Source organism: Vicugna pacos, chromosome 16 (assembly GCF_048564905.1).
Source record: "Vicugna pacos chromosome 16, VicPac4, whole genome shotgun sequence".
NCBI lineage: Eukaryota > Metazoa > Chordata > Mammalia > Artiodactyla > Camelidae > Vicugna > Vicugna pacos.
The window spans coordinates 53,647,339-53,661,915 of NC_133002.1; the positions used below are offsets into that span (position 1 = coordinate 53,647,339).

General features: G+C 41.2%; 1 protein-coding gene and 1 long non-coding RNA gene across 4 annotated transcripts in view; one reads left to right on the forward strand and one right to left on the reverse strand.

Annotated features, from left to right (window-relative positions):
• LOC116283705 (uncharacterized) overlaps nt 1-14,577 on the reverse strand; it is a 151,675-nt gene that overhangs the window by 99,986 nt on the left and 37,112 nt on the right. The window lies entirely within an intron of this gene.
• Nucleotides 1-14,577, forward strand: part of MAP2K6 (mitogen-activated protein kinase kinase 6) — a 116,594-nt gene that overhangs the window by 83,232 nt on the left and 18,785 nt on the right. For both annotated transcript variants that reach the window (XM_072939483.1, XM_072939484.1), the window contains exons 3-10: nt 385-433; nt 1,029-1,142; nt 2,518-2,637; nt 3,445-3,561; nt 4,226-4,277; nt 6,440-6,567; nt 7,446-7,523; nt 8,714-8,853. In XM_072939483.1, the coding sequence (XP_072795584.1) occupies nt 385-433; nt 1,029-1,142; nt 2,518-2,637; nt 3,445-3,561; nt 4,226-4,277; nt 6,440-6,567; nt 7,446-7,523; nt 8,714-8,853 (798 nt within the window). The remainder of the gene's footprint in view (nt 1-384; nt 434-1,028; nt 1,143-2,517; nt 2,638-3,444; nt 3,562-4,225; nt 4,278-6,439; nt 6,568-7,445; nt 7,524-8,713; nt 8,854-14,577) is intronic.

Sequence of the window (14,577 nt, forward strand, 5' to 3'; positions counted from 1 at the left end):
TGGGGCTTACTAGAATAGTATAATTATCCACATAACTATACATATGTATAGTTATGACTCTTATGTATTGAATATTTACTGCATGCCAGGCATTCTGCTGCACATTTTACTGAGAATATCTCATTTAATACTCTCCTACTCCATGAGATAGCATACTAATATCCTCGTATTAAAGAAGAAATGGAAGCTCAGAGATTAAGTGATTTAAGTGCAAATGTATTTTATTCCAAATTCCACACTATTAACACCTTTATGCTGCTTTATTTTACTTATGAGCTTTCACCTTATTCCTAAGGAAAAATTTCTCCAGTTGCATATGCTTGGGGAAGGTCATATCTGACTAAATGGCTCATGGTTATTTTTCCCCCTTCTTCTCTTTTTCAGGCCGCCTCGAGATTTAGACTCCAAAGCTTGCATTTCTATTGGAAATCAGGTGAGAAAAATCATGTCTGCCAGTTAATATCTTGACCATTTCATGTGTAAGCTTTCTGACTGGCCAAAGAAAAACGTGTTTTCCGTAACATGCTGTCACGGGGTGGGTCAATAAAGTCTGAATTTAAATGGAAGAGGTCTGTGGAGCGCCTGCTATTTTGAGTGTTGAATTGAAATCAGGCTATTGTGGTCCTAATGGAAGGTATTTGAGGAGAGCAGAAGGTTCTCTTTGGGGTGCATTCTTCAAAGTCCAAGCACAGATCTGGTTACCACCAGTCAGCAAATGGATTACACATGTAATTAAGGGGGCAGGGCCAAAGAACCGCATGTCTAGATAGCTTTCACGAAGCAGTCTGGAATCTGAGTTGGAGATGGATCTCCGCACTGCCTGTGACAAGCAGGGGGCACGCTGTGGGAGCCTAAACATCTCCCAGCACATCTTGCTTTCGGTGGCGGCTTGGAAAGCTTCTAGATCAGAACCTTCTGAACTAGAATCGACCCTTATAACGCTGGGAGAAGCCAGAGAGAGGACGAGGTGGTCTATGTCCAGCTTATTCCCCTTTTTCACATTGCATTATTACTTGTCTCTCTGACAGAACTTTGAGGTGAAGGCGGATGACCTGGAGCCCATAGTGGAACTGGGGCGAGGTGCCTACGGGGTGGTGGAGAAGATGCGGCACGTGCCCAGCGAGCAGATCATGGCGGTGAAGGTAGCGTGCACACTCCCCAGACGTTTTCTGTTCTCTGCTGTATACCTTCGTCCATCTCAACTGCACATCAGCTCTTTTCATACAAGCAAAACAATCTTTGATGGGGTGAAATGGAAAAGCTTATTTGTAGGGAACACTGTTTCCCTCCAAATATGTGAAAAATGCTTTGCTGGTATGAGTTGCATGTATTTTTTCTTTATACTGATACACCTGACCCTCTCCTTTTAATTTTTTATGCAGCCACCGTGTCATCATCACACATAAAAGAATTAGCAGTACTTCCTTAAGGTCATATAATACCAGGTCCAAATTAAAATGACCTTGATTATTTCTAAGTTGCTGTTTTTTCACTTGTTGCTTTTTCAAATCAGAATCCAAACAAAAGCTCAAATATTGCATTTGTTTTTTTGTATCTAAATCTCTTTTAATCTTTATTCTGTTGCTTTTAAAAAATAGTCCCTGAAAATCAGGAAACCAGAATTGAGGGAGAAAATTGTCTCCATTTGTGGAAAATGAGAGCGTTAAATTATCTTGAGCAAGTTTGCATAGTTTTTGAGCTATAAAAAAATTTGGAATCATTGCATATTTCTTGAGTAGGAGGTTGGAAGGACCTTGGAGAATGCCCATCTCCAGATGAATTAATATAATTAGGCCATTGTTAGGAACGTGGATGGTCAGGTTACTTGGATTCCTTTGTTTTCCGAGAATGGAAATACCTTTCCCTTACTATGTAGATTTTTCAGTTTGTTCTTCTGTAAACTTTTTCCTAAGTAGGTAAAAAATGTGAAAGCCTAGGGATATTATATTGTCCCATCACTTAATGACATGATCATGTTTCTGTAAGGCTACATTTGCTGGTGTGACAGGTTTCTCCTCAGAAGCGCTGGGACAGGAATGAATGGTTTCTCCATTTGTTTGATTCTTTCTCTTTCCTTTCCTGCATCAATTCTCTGACAGTTGCTGTGTAGTCCAAACATTCTTACTTGTTCACAAAGAGGGGCTTTGGCTTTTTCTATAGGACCCCAAATCAGCCAGAAAGCAATTAGCACTCTGGTCTGTTTGCGCAAAACCCACGTAATAAATCGGACTGCTTTTGTAACTCGGAAAGTCATTCCCAAACATTTGCATACCCTCCAAAATATATTATCAATTTGCTTCTTACTGGGGATTATTCGGGAAATCAGATGAATAATATTCTTCCTTAGTTGGTTACAAATAGCTAATCACTTAGTGTAGATATTTGAAAGGTTGTTACTAGAAGTTGTGCTGTGAATGGTGGTACTATTTTCAAGATGGGTATCTGTAAGGTCCATGCCTTATTAATGGGCTCATCCTCAGAGCAGTAACCATACACTTTCCATGCATTCCTCTTCAGCGGATCCGGGCCACAGTAAATAGCCAGGAGCAGAAAAGGCTACTGATGGATCTGGATATTTCCATGAGGACCGTGGACTGTCCTTTTACGGTCACCTTTTACGGCGCACTCTTCCGTGAGGTAGGTGATGCTTCCCTTCAGAGTCCAAGGAGAGCGATAACTTACAGAGAAGCTTCCCTGATCACATACGGGCCATACACAGTCCCGGCGCTCTTTCTCATTTGGCATGCCTCCTGCAGAGAGCTTCCTACTTGTGAAATGATGACACACACTGGTGCAAAGCTGGCTTGAGACCGCGGTGTTTTCAAATGTATTTAGCCTTCTTAAGATGCTGAGGCTCCCTTTCTGCTTTCTGTTTTGGTTTGCCTATTTTGGCAGATTGGTTTCTCTGTCAGTTGTCCGTACACTGATTCGGATGGACTCCTTAAAATCCAAAATACGCTGGTCTTTGGGCCCCTTGCTGAGCTTCAGGTAGCCTTGTGGACCCTACAGCGCTACGTCTACCTCTGCTTTTCACTTTCTCATGCTTCACCTCCCTCTTAAAACCAGACTTGGGATAGACTATTGCCAGTGGTCAGTGTGGGAAGTCAGACATGGAGTAGGTATCTGGACTGAACTCCCAGAGGGCAGGAACAGCAAAGGCCTGGATTTCTGGGACTCCACTGCCTGCGGCTGTTAGTATTTAGATCCTAGTTTTACATTAAGGAGTTGGGTGATCACAGGCGAGTTCTGCTTGGTTGTTCGCTAGCTTGCTCTTTGGAGATAATCTTGCCTGTTTATAAATTCCTTGGGGATCTTGAGGGGAACTGTACCTTTACTCCCAAAACTCAAGCAAGAAATGGTCACTTCTTCCTGACAGATGTTAACTGCTTCCTCCTTTACCCTTTTCCATCCTTTCTAACCATCTCTGAACCCAATGATCTCCAGGGTGATGTCTGGATCTGCATGGAGCTCATGGATACGTCCCTAGACAAATTCTACAAACAAGTGATCGATAAAGGCCAAACAATTCCAGAGGACATCTTAGGGAAAATAGCAGTTTCTGTGAGTACATCATGAACCCTACTCCAAGGAGAATGTGAGGAGTCCAGGCCTTATGTGTCCTTATACCCTCATTACTTGGACCATAGCTCCCATTCAGTACATGTCTGTTGAATGCATGCGTGCATCTGTGGAAGGACAAATGAATACTTTTCTTTCTGAACATTATGCAGAAGATTCTACAACTGACTCAATTTGGAAAACTCTCAGTTAAAGTGCTTCTCAGCATTACATTCATTTGTTATGATCACATTCCTGGTGTCTACATTCTGATATTAGTTTATTTTGATTTTCACTTGTAGATATTTAAATGTTTTCTTAGGACTGATAGGCTTAGGAAGAAGCAGAAGAAAAGGAAATGGAATGAAGGGCTGCTCCCTTCATGGCTGTGAGGCTCAGGACGGTGGAAAGAGAAAAAACACTGGAGACCACATGAGAAATAAGATGTATGAGTGAGACTTGGTCTTTGCTATGGGATATCGTCCTCTCTGTTGGGAGGAGTCCAGTTTGTATGACTTTCTGTGTTCTTTCTTGGATAGGAACACCTTTATTTGAGAAAATACCTCACCTGTGACCTTAAGCCAGGGATAATAAACCTGGATATACTTAACATTCAGTTTCTTTCCACTGACGGGGGAAATAAACCTATCTTGTGTTTCTCTTGCAGATTGTAAAAGCATTAGAACATTTACACAGTAAGCTCTCTGTCATTCATCGAGGTAAGCATCCACGGAGCTGCCTTGGCTGTTCCTTTTATAAAGTTCATTTCCTTTACCTGAGTTCTGTTTTCTCCTCCAATGCCTGGAATTGAGTCAGAGAAGAGAACTGAGGGGTTGGGACTGGATAGCAAATCATATAAGCAGCTGTTCTTTATCTTGTCTGAGGACACCAGAAGATGTGGGCTTTGTAATAGACCTACACTGAATATAAAATACCTGTTATGAGGTAAAGCTGTGGGATTACCCACTGAGAACTTCAGAGAGTAGGATGAAAATTCATGTTGCATTGGCTGTCACCTGGGAGCTTGTTAGACAAGCAGAATCGTGTGTCCCAAGACCAACTGAATCAGAATCTGCATTTTAACAAGACCCCCAGGTAATTGTTGTGTACACTAAGGTGTGAAAAGTTCTGGTATAAAGCACAGCTCTTTCAGACAGCAGGAGTCAGGATAAGATGAAAACACTGGTATATATCTCTCTTCCTCCTCTCCCTCCTTCCTGTTCTCCCTTTCTGTTGACCTGTTATCTCTTCATCCATCCATCCACCCACCCACCCACCCACATATCCATTCTTCCATCTTTCTTCCATGCCTTCATCCATCCATTTATTCTTTATACTCATTTTTCAGCATTTATACAGCACTGTGTTTATATAGCACTATATTTACACAACACTGTAATAGATACCCTGACAGGTTATCTGAGAAGAAAATATATTCTTATCAAAATACTACATAGGGATTCTTGACAGGGAGGTAAGACAAATACACAACAAACACATGAGGAAAAAAACGACATTAGAAATATGAAAGTGCCAACTATGGAAATAGTATAAGTAGAATAAAAGACAAGGAAATGATTAGCTGTGGCTGACTAGAGTCAAGGAAAGCTTCTTGGAAGAGATATGTTAAATCAGGTCTCTGAAAAAAAAATCTGTAGAATGAACTGATAGCTAATAGGGTGTTGTGATCTGATAATTCTTACACTCTCTGAGCCTGAAAATAATGTAAGGTGCCTCAAAAAGCATGCCTATTGTGACTGTTATTATTAGTAGTAATTGTTACTATTAAACATGGGAAAAATATGAAGGAGGAAGAGGAGAAGAAGAAAATGGGAAGGAATCCAGATAGGAAGGAGAATGTGGATTACCCACAAATGTGGAATTGATTTTTAAGGGCTTATTTCAACAGTATTAAATGTTTCGTTCATAGTAGAGAATGTTTATAAAGTATAAAAAATAATAAAATGAAATTTGTGTATCTGCCATTCAGTTTAAGGTAAAAATTAAAAGGGATAGTTTTTAAAGTTTTAGAACAGCTTTTCTCCTTTTGATTACTTGTCCTTTGTGAAAAGTGTCATGAGGGAAAAAATTAACTGTAATTTCTAATCCATTAGTCAGAGGTAACAGTGGTTCATCCACTTGGGCGTGTGTTATATCTTTCCAGACTGAAGGTTTCATTTAAAGAACTAGAGACTAAAACCTCTTTATCCACATGTATGTTCTGTGACCTGCCTCACTATCTGGAATATCTAGGTTTATGATAAGTTACACCTTGTGACCTCTGACACACTTGCAGAAATACCCATCAAAATTGGTTGCTTTGATCATATTTGGTATGTTGTTATGTCACAGTCTGCCCTTTCATTCCACTAAATGTGCTATAGATCATTATGAATGGTTCTTTTTTAAAAATTGTTTTATTGTCATGAGAACACTTAACATGAACTCTGCCCTCATGACAAGTTTTTAAGGGTACGATATTAGTATTACTCATTAGGGACAGTATTGGACTGCAGATCTCTAGAACTTATTCACCTAATATAATAGAGACTATCTGCCCGTGGAACTCGGTGTTTGACTCCCTAATAAATTTTGAAGTTCTTACTACATGTATGGGGTCAATGAAGATGACAAATTAGAGGATACAGGTTTTTCCATTGATGGGCTTGCAATTCTACAAGGGCAAAACATGAAGTAGAAAATCAAGATGAAAACAGTAAGAGGTTTGTAATTGTGAATCAGAGATGGAAGTTCCTTTTGCGCTATGCCTGGTGGGGAAAGGAAGGGAAAGGAGAAATGGAGATTTCAGGCCCCCTGGTGGTAGAGAGGTGAATTTTCAAGGCAGCTAAGACCATGGGCTCCTGACTGTTCTCCGTCACAGATGTCAAGCCTTCCAATGTGCTGATCAACACCTTGGGCCAAGTGAAGATGTGCGATTTTGGAATCAGCGGCTACCTTGTCGACTCTGTAGCTAAAACCATTGATGCAGGATGCAAACCGTACATGGCTGTAAGTATGACAGCTGGAGGTGGTGTCTAAGAATGCAACCTTTGACAAATGGTACTAGGAAATAGGAAAAGGATGGACATGGAGGGAAAACTGAAATGTGCCTCGGAGGCAAGAAATAGTCTGCACCTTCTTTTTCATTAAATATTTCCTGTCTGAAATCCTTAGTCCCTTGCTTCATATATTTTTCTTAAAAAATTAGATCAAGGGGTATATTATTTGAAGAAAATAAGTAAGTAATACATAGAGCCCAGACAATTTCCCACACTGAGCTGCAGGGGAGTGCTACCTTGTTTGTTGAGAACAGAACAGAGAAGAGAATTTAAGTTCCCCAAACGAGTCAGGTTAGTCCCTAGGGAACCTCACAGCTGTGAAGATTGACTGCCATGAGCAAAGACCTTGGGACTGTTCAACTCAAGGGACTTCCACTGTAAATAGTCTGTTTGGAAATGGACTTGTGCTTGGAGTTGAACAACGTTTAGCTAAAAGTTGCTGAGGTCTGTTCACACCAGACAGTAGCCCCGTGATTCTTGCTGATTCTTTCTACTGAGTTCCAGACTGTCGGTGTAAACAAGGAAAATCCTAGGCTGGCAGAGTAGCTTTATCATGTGTGCCATGTTTCTTCTTAAGGCAAAACTGAAGTTGCTTTTGAAGTGTGAGGGGGACTTTGATCCATTACTGTCTCCAAGAAAAGGTGCATGGAGAATGTGGAACACCCCGTGGAGATGCTGATGTTTATTGTGGTTAGCAAGTCTTCTTGGCCTGGGAGGCATAGCTAACCGCTTACAACAACTCACTTGGCAGCTGGTGCCACCTCTCCACCTGAGACTTCACTGAGTCAAGAGTGTTATCTCAGTTGTCCTTTTCTGTCTACTTTTCAGCCTGAGAGAATAAACCCAGAGCTCAACCAGAAGGGATACAGTGTGAAGTCCGACATTTGGAGTCTAGGCATCACCATGGTAACGTATGATCATCATTGTGGACCTGGGTGTTGGAGGGTGTTCTGGATACGAAGCTGGAATGGGGTGGACTTGGAGACCAAGAGGCAAACACTCTAAAAGCTTGTCTGAGACAGCAGGAGATTTGGAGTGGCAATTGTTTGCAATGTGGTGCAGCAGAAATAGTGAACTGGGACTAGGCAAAACCCAATTCTCTTTATTTTGCTTCTGAGTAGTTGTGTACCCTTGAGTAACTGATGGAGTCCCATGGACTGTCTTACTGTCCTCATCTATAAAATGAGAGGATCTGACTATACTGTCCCATGACAGTTTTCTTTATAGTTTAAAATTAAACTATTCTAATCAAGGCATGCCAAAGCTTAAGCTACTCAAAGAGTGCTGATGTGTGTGGACCTGGATAGAGCTTTGTTACCAGGACACAGGCTCAGTTTCCCAGAGTACGGTTATGACAGAAGTCTTGGCTGTTGAGTACAGGTATAGCCAAAACACGTAATAACGAACAGGGTACTCTCCTCAGGCACAGCCCTAAAGGTATACAGCTAGTGCCTGATTTGTAACTTTGGTGATCATAAATTTTCAGTGCATCACCAAGGTCTGGAATTACCCACTGTGGTCCTGGCTTCTTCCCAGGCACAGCAGCTGATTAAACCCCATGAGTTACTTCACATCCCTGCCCAGAAGACACGTGATCTTGTAACAGCAAAGTGGCCCTTACCCAAGTCCAAAAAAAGATCAGTCATTTGGTCCTAGGTTGGTTTTTTTTTTTCCCCCTTTTTTCCCCCATTCTAGCAAGGGACCAGCAGATGGCAGCAGATATACAGCTCTGTAAAAGCCTTAGGGTGAGAATTGCTTTTTAGACTAAACATTTGAAAGCCTAGTGGCTTTATATCCTGAAGTTTAATACTGCTGGCTTACAATTTTATTAAGTGCCACACTGGGTGTTAGTGAGGACTCAGTTTTAAATAGACTTAAGTGGCTGTCTCTAGTAAGATATTATCTGAAAATCCCTAGCACAAGGAATTGGAGGAAAATTGTGAGAGAACATTTTATTTTCCCCCCAGATTTAACTTGATCGTCACCATCATGTTTCCTTCTGGTTCTCCTGGAACAAAACGGGTTCCCTAGTGGATTCTCTGTTTAAACAAGTAGCTCTATTTAAGCTCACCTCCTTGTTTTCCTCTCCCCTCTAGATTGAGTTGGCCATCCTTCGGTTTCCCTATGATTCGTGGGGAACGCCTTTTCAGCAGCTCAAACAGGTAGTAGAGGAGCCATCACCACAACTCCCCGCAGACAAGTTCTCTGAAGAGTTTGTTGACTTTACCTCACAGTGGTAAGAGATCCCGTCTCCCAGATGCCAGTGTTAGGGAAGAAGAGGCGCTCTCATGACTCTCTTCCATTGGTGTCAACCCATGATGCATACATTCATCCCAAGAGCACTGATGGAGTGTGCCCTCAATGCTGAAGCAACAAAGATGCCTCTGTCCCAGTCCCTGCCTTCACTGAGCTCAGAGTCAAGGAGGAGAGTTTCACCAATCAGTCACTATAGTACCATATGGAAAGCCCAGTGATGCAGATATGCATAGAGTATTAGGGGAACTCAGAGGAAAGGTATTAGACAGAGTTTTCAGAGGAGATAAATCCTGAGCTGGGACCCTGTGAGGTATTTCCAAGGGAAAGGGAAGTAGGAGTATTCCAAGTAGAAGGAATATCGTGCATCATGTCGCAAAAGTGAGAAACTCCTTTATGAGAGTTTTAAGCCATTTGATGTTGACCAGAGCATAAAGATAAAAGTGGATGGACCCACTAGAGGATTAGGATTAGAGAGTAGATACGATGCAAAGAATTACTTCAGATGAGAAGACAGCCGCTATTTTCAGAGCATGATTTAGGTACCCAGAAGAGCTACTTGCAAAGTAGTTCTAGGATTTTGTAGGCTGCTTCTTACAGAATACTTGCTAATTTTTGGACACTCTTTCCCATAAGGGTACAATGGATAGTCCTGCGGGTCTGAGAAAGGTATCTAAAGAAAGATGGAGTAGAAAGATAGAAGGAGCCATTACTAAGGCTGTTAATTTTGTTTTCATGGAAATTGCCAGTGGAACTTAGGAAACTAGGAGAGGGGATAGTTTTCTCCAGAAAACCTAGTGGTTTCCATCTGCAGAGGGAGCATGATGTCTAGCATGACTGATACTAATGATCATTGCAAGTGATGCTGGAAAGAGGATGCTAAAATGGAACCAAGGTGGTTTATTTGGGGACCTGCAGAGCAGATGAGAATCAGAGGAAGGGGAATCAGAGATGGTGACAAGCCCTGCTGTGATCCTTGGAGAGGAGGAATTTTGGCCACTTGCTGCTAAGGAAGGGGCTGGAGTTCTGAAGGCTGTTTGAGAGTCCGGTTTCCTCAAGGTTATCATTCCCTTGGCCTCCATGCTCTTTGGAAGAAGCTTCTATTGGGAAACATGATGAGACAAAGCAGCTGACTGTTGCTTGTGAAACTAAGGCCTCAGCCCTTAAGCTCCATGTCACCCCTGGTACTTTTCCCTAATGATATATGATGCTGACCTACCATTGTTTTTTGTTTGTTTTTGTTTTAGTTTTGGCTGGAAGGCCAGAGAGGGCTGGAGCAATGGGCTGTAGTACATACAGTATGTTGCTGGATGTAACGTGTACATCCTCTGGGCCTCTGGGATGTGTCCTCCCATCTGCTTTCCTTGCATGAGTGTGCAGGACGTCGTGGTACACCTGCCAGGTTTAGATGGGTTCATGATTTTTGCCTCTGGATTCAAGAGCTTAGTTTTCATTTTTTGTTTTCCTTATCCTCAGATGTTTAAAGGTCACATAGGAAAAGGGATGAGTCATCTTGGATAGTTCAAACCAACAGTTCTCAAAAAGGAGTGGTAATGGGAAAGGATCTTATCCAAGGAAGCCTTTTCAAACTATCCTCTTTGTAAGCTTTCTCCCACCTCGCCCCTTTTCCCAACATTCTGAGCACTTCCGAAAATCTTGGTAAGAACAAGGCTGGTGTGAAAAATTTGAGAAAGCCAAGTTGCCAGTTGTGAATCACCAGTTTAGTCCCGTGATTCTCAGTTCTGGTTGCTCACTGATAGAACATGTGAGAGCTTTTGAATGTACTGTCACCGAGGCCTCAGCCTCAGAGATTCTGGCTTAATTGGTCTGGGGAGGGTTCTGATTATCAGAATTGTTCAAATGTTCTCAAATCATCCTACTGTACAGCTGGCGTGAGACCCCTGACTTACAACTGTGATCTATGGACCTGTTATCAACTGCTTCCTGTTTAAAAAACTGTTTTCTTCTACAGTTTTTTTGAAAAATTGTTCAATTACTTTATTTTCCTTTGACCAATTTTTTTCTCTTACTTAGACTTTCCCCTGAAGAGTCAAGAGTGTTAAAGCTTTTTACAGATATTTAAAAAATGAAAGCTTTGAAAAAAAATAAAATTTTTTCTAATTTTAATGTATGCACACATCTGTGGAAATTGCAGATTCTTGTACTATTTATTGCTCTTTCTATAGCAACCACCCTGTTCCTACTGTCCCCCACAGAACAAAGTATCTTCATGGTCACCCTTCTGAGGTCACCGTTTCCCTCTTGTTTTCTCTCATTTTTAGTCCCAGCTACTGTAGTTCATTAATTTAAAAATTTTGAGCCATACACATTTTCCAGGTTTCTTGGAATTGTGAATTCTGTTAATATTGTTTGGGAAATATAAGGGGGGCATTAATTCTGAATTTTATGAGCATTCTTACTTACCCTTGGTTGGACTTTAAAGAGTATAGGCTCTCTTATTTCAGATGCCAGGTCAATGGTCTTTTGCCTACCATAAACTATCAATATATTTTTTAATACCCCCTTAGTATGAACATTCTTGTGAAGTCAACTGAGTTGGAAAAGTTGTCTAATGCTTCAAAAAATTATATTGATTTTTGGGGGGATTTTATGAATGGCTTAGATCTTTAAGGAAGCAATTTTATTTTTCATATGTATTAGTATACAGAAACACACCTGACCCCAGTAGCAATTTAGTTATTCACTTTTGAAACAAATTACTGACAGTTTTAAGTTTGATTTGGAGCTGGGTGGAAAGAATGGAAAAATAATCACTACCTAAAAACACCTCTTCTATTTCCTGATGAAAGAAGGATATAGCCTATAACTCCCTTTTATACCTGTTCCTCCATTTTCTTGTGAATAAAACTATATTTTTGAGATGTATCTTCAGAAAAGGACCCTTTTTTGAATGACCTCCATGTGGGGTTTTTTTTTTCCTGTATTGATGTCTGTGACCCTTGAAGACATCTAAAAAACCCCAACTCTTTGTGGAAAGTGGGGAAAAGGGACTACAAACTTGGAAAATGGACAATTTAATCTCAAAATTTGAGAAAGATGCATCTGTGTTTTAATTTCCTACATCTGTCTTTGAGTTAAATGTAGAAGTAGAAGAAAAAGGGTACATTACTGACAGCCTAGGTGATCTGTCAGAGTATTTGAGACCTTCCGTGGGATGCATATGACCTAAGCATCTGATGACAGCATGGTGCTGCCCCATCCTGTACGCCTTCATCCAGGCCATCAACTCGGTAGTCACTCTCCTCTGCTCACTGCTGGTCAGTTGACAGTAAATTGGGGTTTGCGGGGTGGAATCGAAGCACTTACGGGCTATCACTATCATATCCAAAGTTAGGCTATTCTAGAGCCCAGAGATCCAGCTAGTGTCTTTCTTTTGCAATAACATCAGAGCACCATTAATCCTCTGGGTTGGGGCAGAGGGTTGAGGGAGGAGAGAAAAGAAAAGAAAGTTAAGGCATTTATTCCTTATGATCTTGAAGAAAAAAAAAAGATTTCTTACAAACCTTTCTTTTCCATACTTATTTTGAAATAGGACCACTGAGCACCATTTTCTTTTTCTTTTTTCCCTACCCATGGCTTTCTTGTCTTAGGGGTTTTAGAGAGTTCCTGGGGCGGGGGTGCTGACCATATAAGCCTTGTCTGGGGATTCACAACAGAGAAAACTGATAGAAAAGCCTTACATTCTAGTCCCACAGAAGGCTTCACAAATGAGTTCCTTCAAAAAGTGGAAGCCTGGCAGGCTTACATTTTTTTCACCATGACCTCTTCCTATAGGTTCATTGTCTTGGGGACTGAAGAAAGTTCACTGGAGACCAACTGCCAAGTGCCAAAACAGCTTGACTTCCTTCTTGCTTTGCTTGCAGGCCTATTTAAGAGCTCAGTGCCCAGCTGACCAGACTGATGGCATGTCAGTGTAGGTTGGAGGCCCACCCACACGCTGATACTGTCTGACTCAAAGGAACTAGTATAAAACAGAGACAATCAAACATAGCTTCCTACTTGTTCGGGAAGGACAGTAAAAAGAGGCACTGGGTTTTTATTTAGCTTATGACAGACGTATGGCTTGGAAGGCTCTTTTGTTTTTATTTTGTGGATGCACCAAAGAGCCCTTCTTGGGAACAGTCGGGTAATTCAAATAGGCACAAATCCTCTGGTCAGCATAAACTCCATGCTAGCAATTCTCATGAGTGCATGAAGCTGTTTTTTGGTGTCAGCTACAGTCAGGAGTGTGTGTTACGGCATTTGGAAGAGGAATTAGGGCAGTTAGCTAATTGCACGCTTGAAAATGACAAGCCACTTGAAAATTCAAAAGTCTGACTCAAGTCCAAAAAGAAATTGGTATAGCTTTGAACTCCACAGTTGTTATTTTGTACTGAATTTCAAGCACTTCCTATTAAACATGGAATTTTTGCTTTTTTCCCTAACCTTATCCTGAGTATTTTGCTATTCTTAGCCCATGTTTTGAAGTGTTCTTGATTTAAAAGATGGAGAGAGTGGGTTATATCAGTACATTAATTCAGTGAACAGCCTTGGTTTGCTGTGTAAATGTTTTCTGTTAATACTCTAGCAGTAGTGCTTGTGGTCCATTTTGAGTTTTGTAATCGGAGGCCATAAGTCAAGAAATAGCCTACTGGTCAACAGTCACCGAGCTTTTAGGAATCCTTAACACTTTACGGTGGCTTTTCCTACATTGTCTTTATGCAAATTAAAAAAAATTACAGAGAACTTTTCATAAATTGCTCCACAAGTGAAAAAATAAGACCTCCTGACTTAAAATGACCTCTCCTTGAAAAAATGTAAGTATTTAATTTCTTCTACCTGATAAGAAGGGAGAATACTGTTTTATTATCTACTAAGTAGAAAGTAAAAAATCAGCAACATCATGAAGATCTCAGGTTGCACTGTTTTAACTGTTTGAGAAACAAGCTTTTCTTTCTATCATTCCCTTGGTTCCGCTGTTGGTCAGTGAACGCTGGGAAGGGAAAGATGGGATCTCAAGGAGACTTTTCCTGAGTCAGTGTCGAGTTAGGGTTTGATGACTGACTAATGATCCAGCTAAACAGATACCTGAAATCAACCACTTGACAACTGAGTGTGGATTCAATGTTACCTTTGTGCTTTTCCTTTCTGGTTTTAGGGAGATAAATTGTTCAGATTATAGAGAAGACTTTCTGGTTCTTGACTGGCTTTGAACAATAGCTGGAAATCCACAACTTTTGTCTACTAGTCTATTTGCTTTTTTTCACTAGTGTATGTGTGCAAGTCAGCCACATTCCTGGGATCACAGTTCTGTGTTTCTTCTGGGTAAACTAGCTCTTGAACTTAGAAACACTTTCGCTTCCTGGGGTGGGAGGTAGGGAGGGGTGTAGAAGTGAGAATGTGCCCAGTTGGAGATGCTTCTAAGTGAATTTCACTTCAGAGAAGGAGACAGAAGGCAGCAAGCAGTGAGGAGGAAAACCCTAGTACACATGGCCCAGGGTTTCCCAACCTCAGCACTAATGATATTTTGGGCTGGATCATTCTTTATTGTTGGGGAACTGTCCTGTGCATTATGGGATGTTTAGCAACATCCTTGGCCTCTACCTATTGGATGCCAATAACAATGGCATCAACCAGAAATGCGTCCTCCAGACATTGCCAGATGTCCCCTGGAGGGCAAAACTACCTGCAGTTGAGGACTACCAGT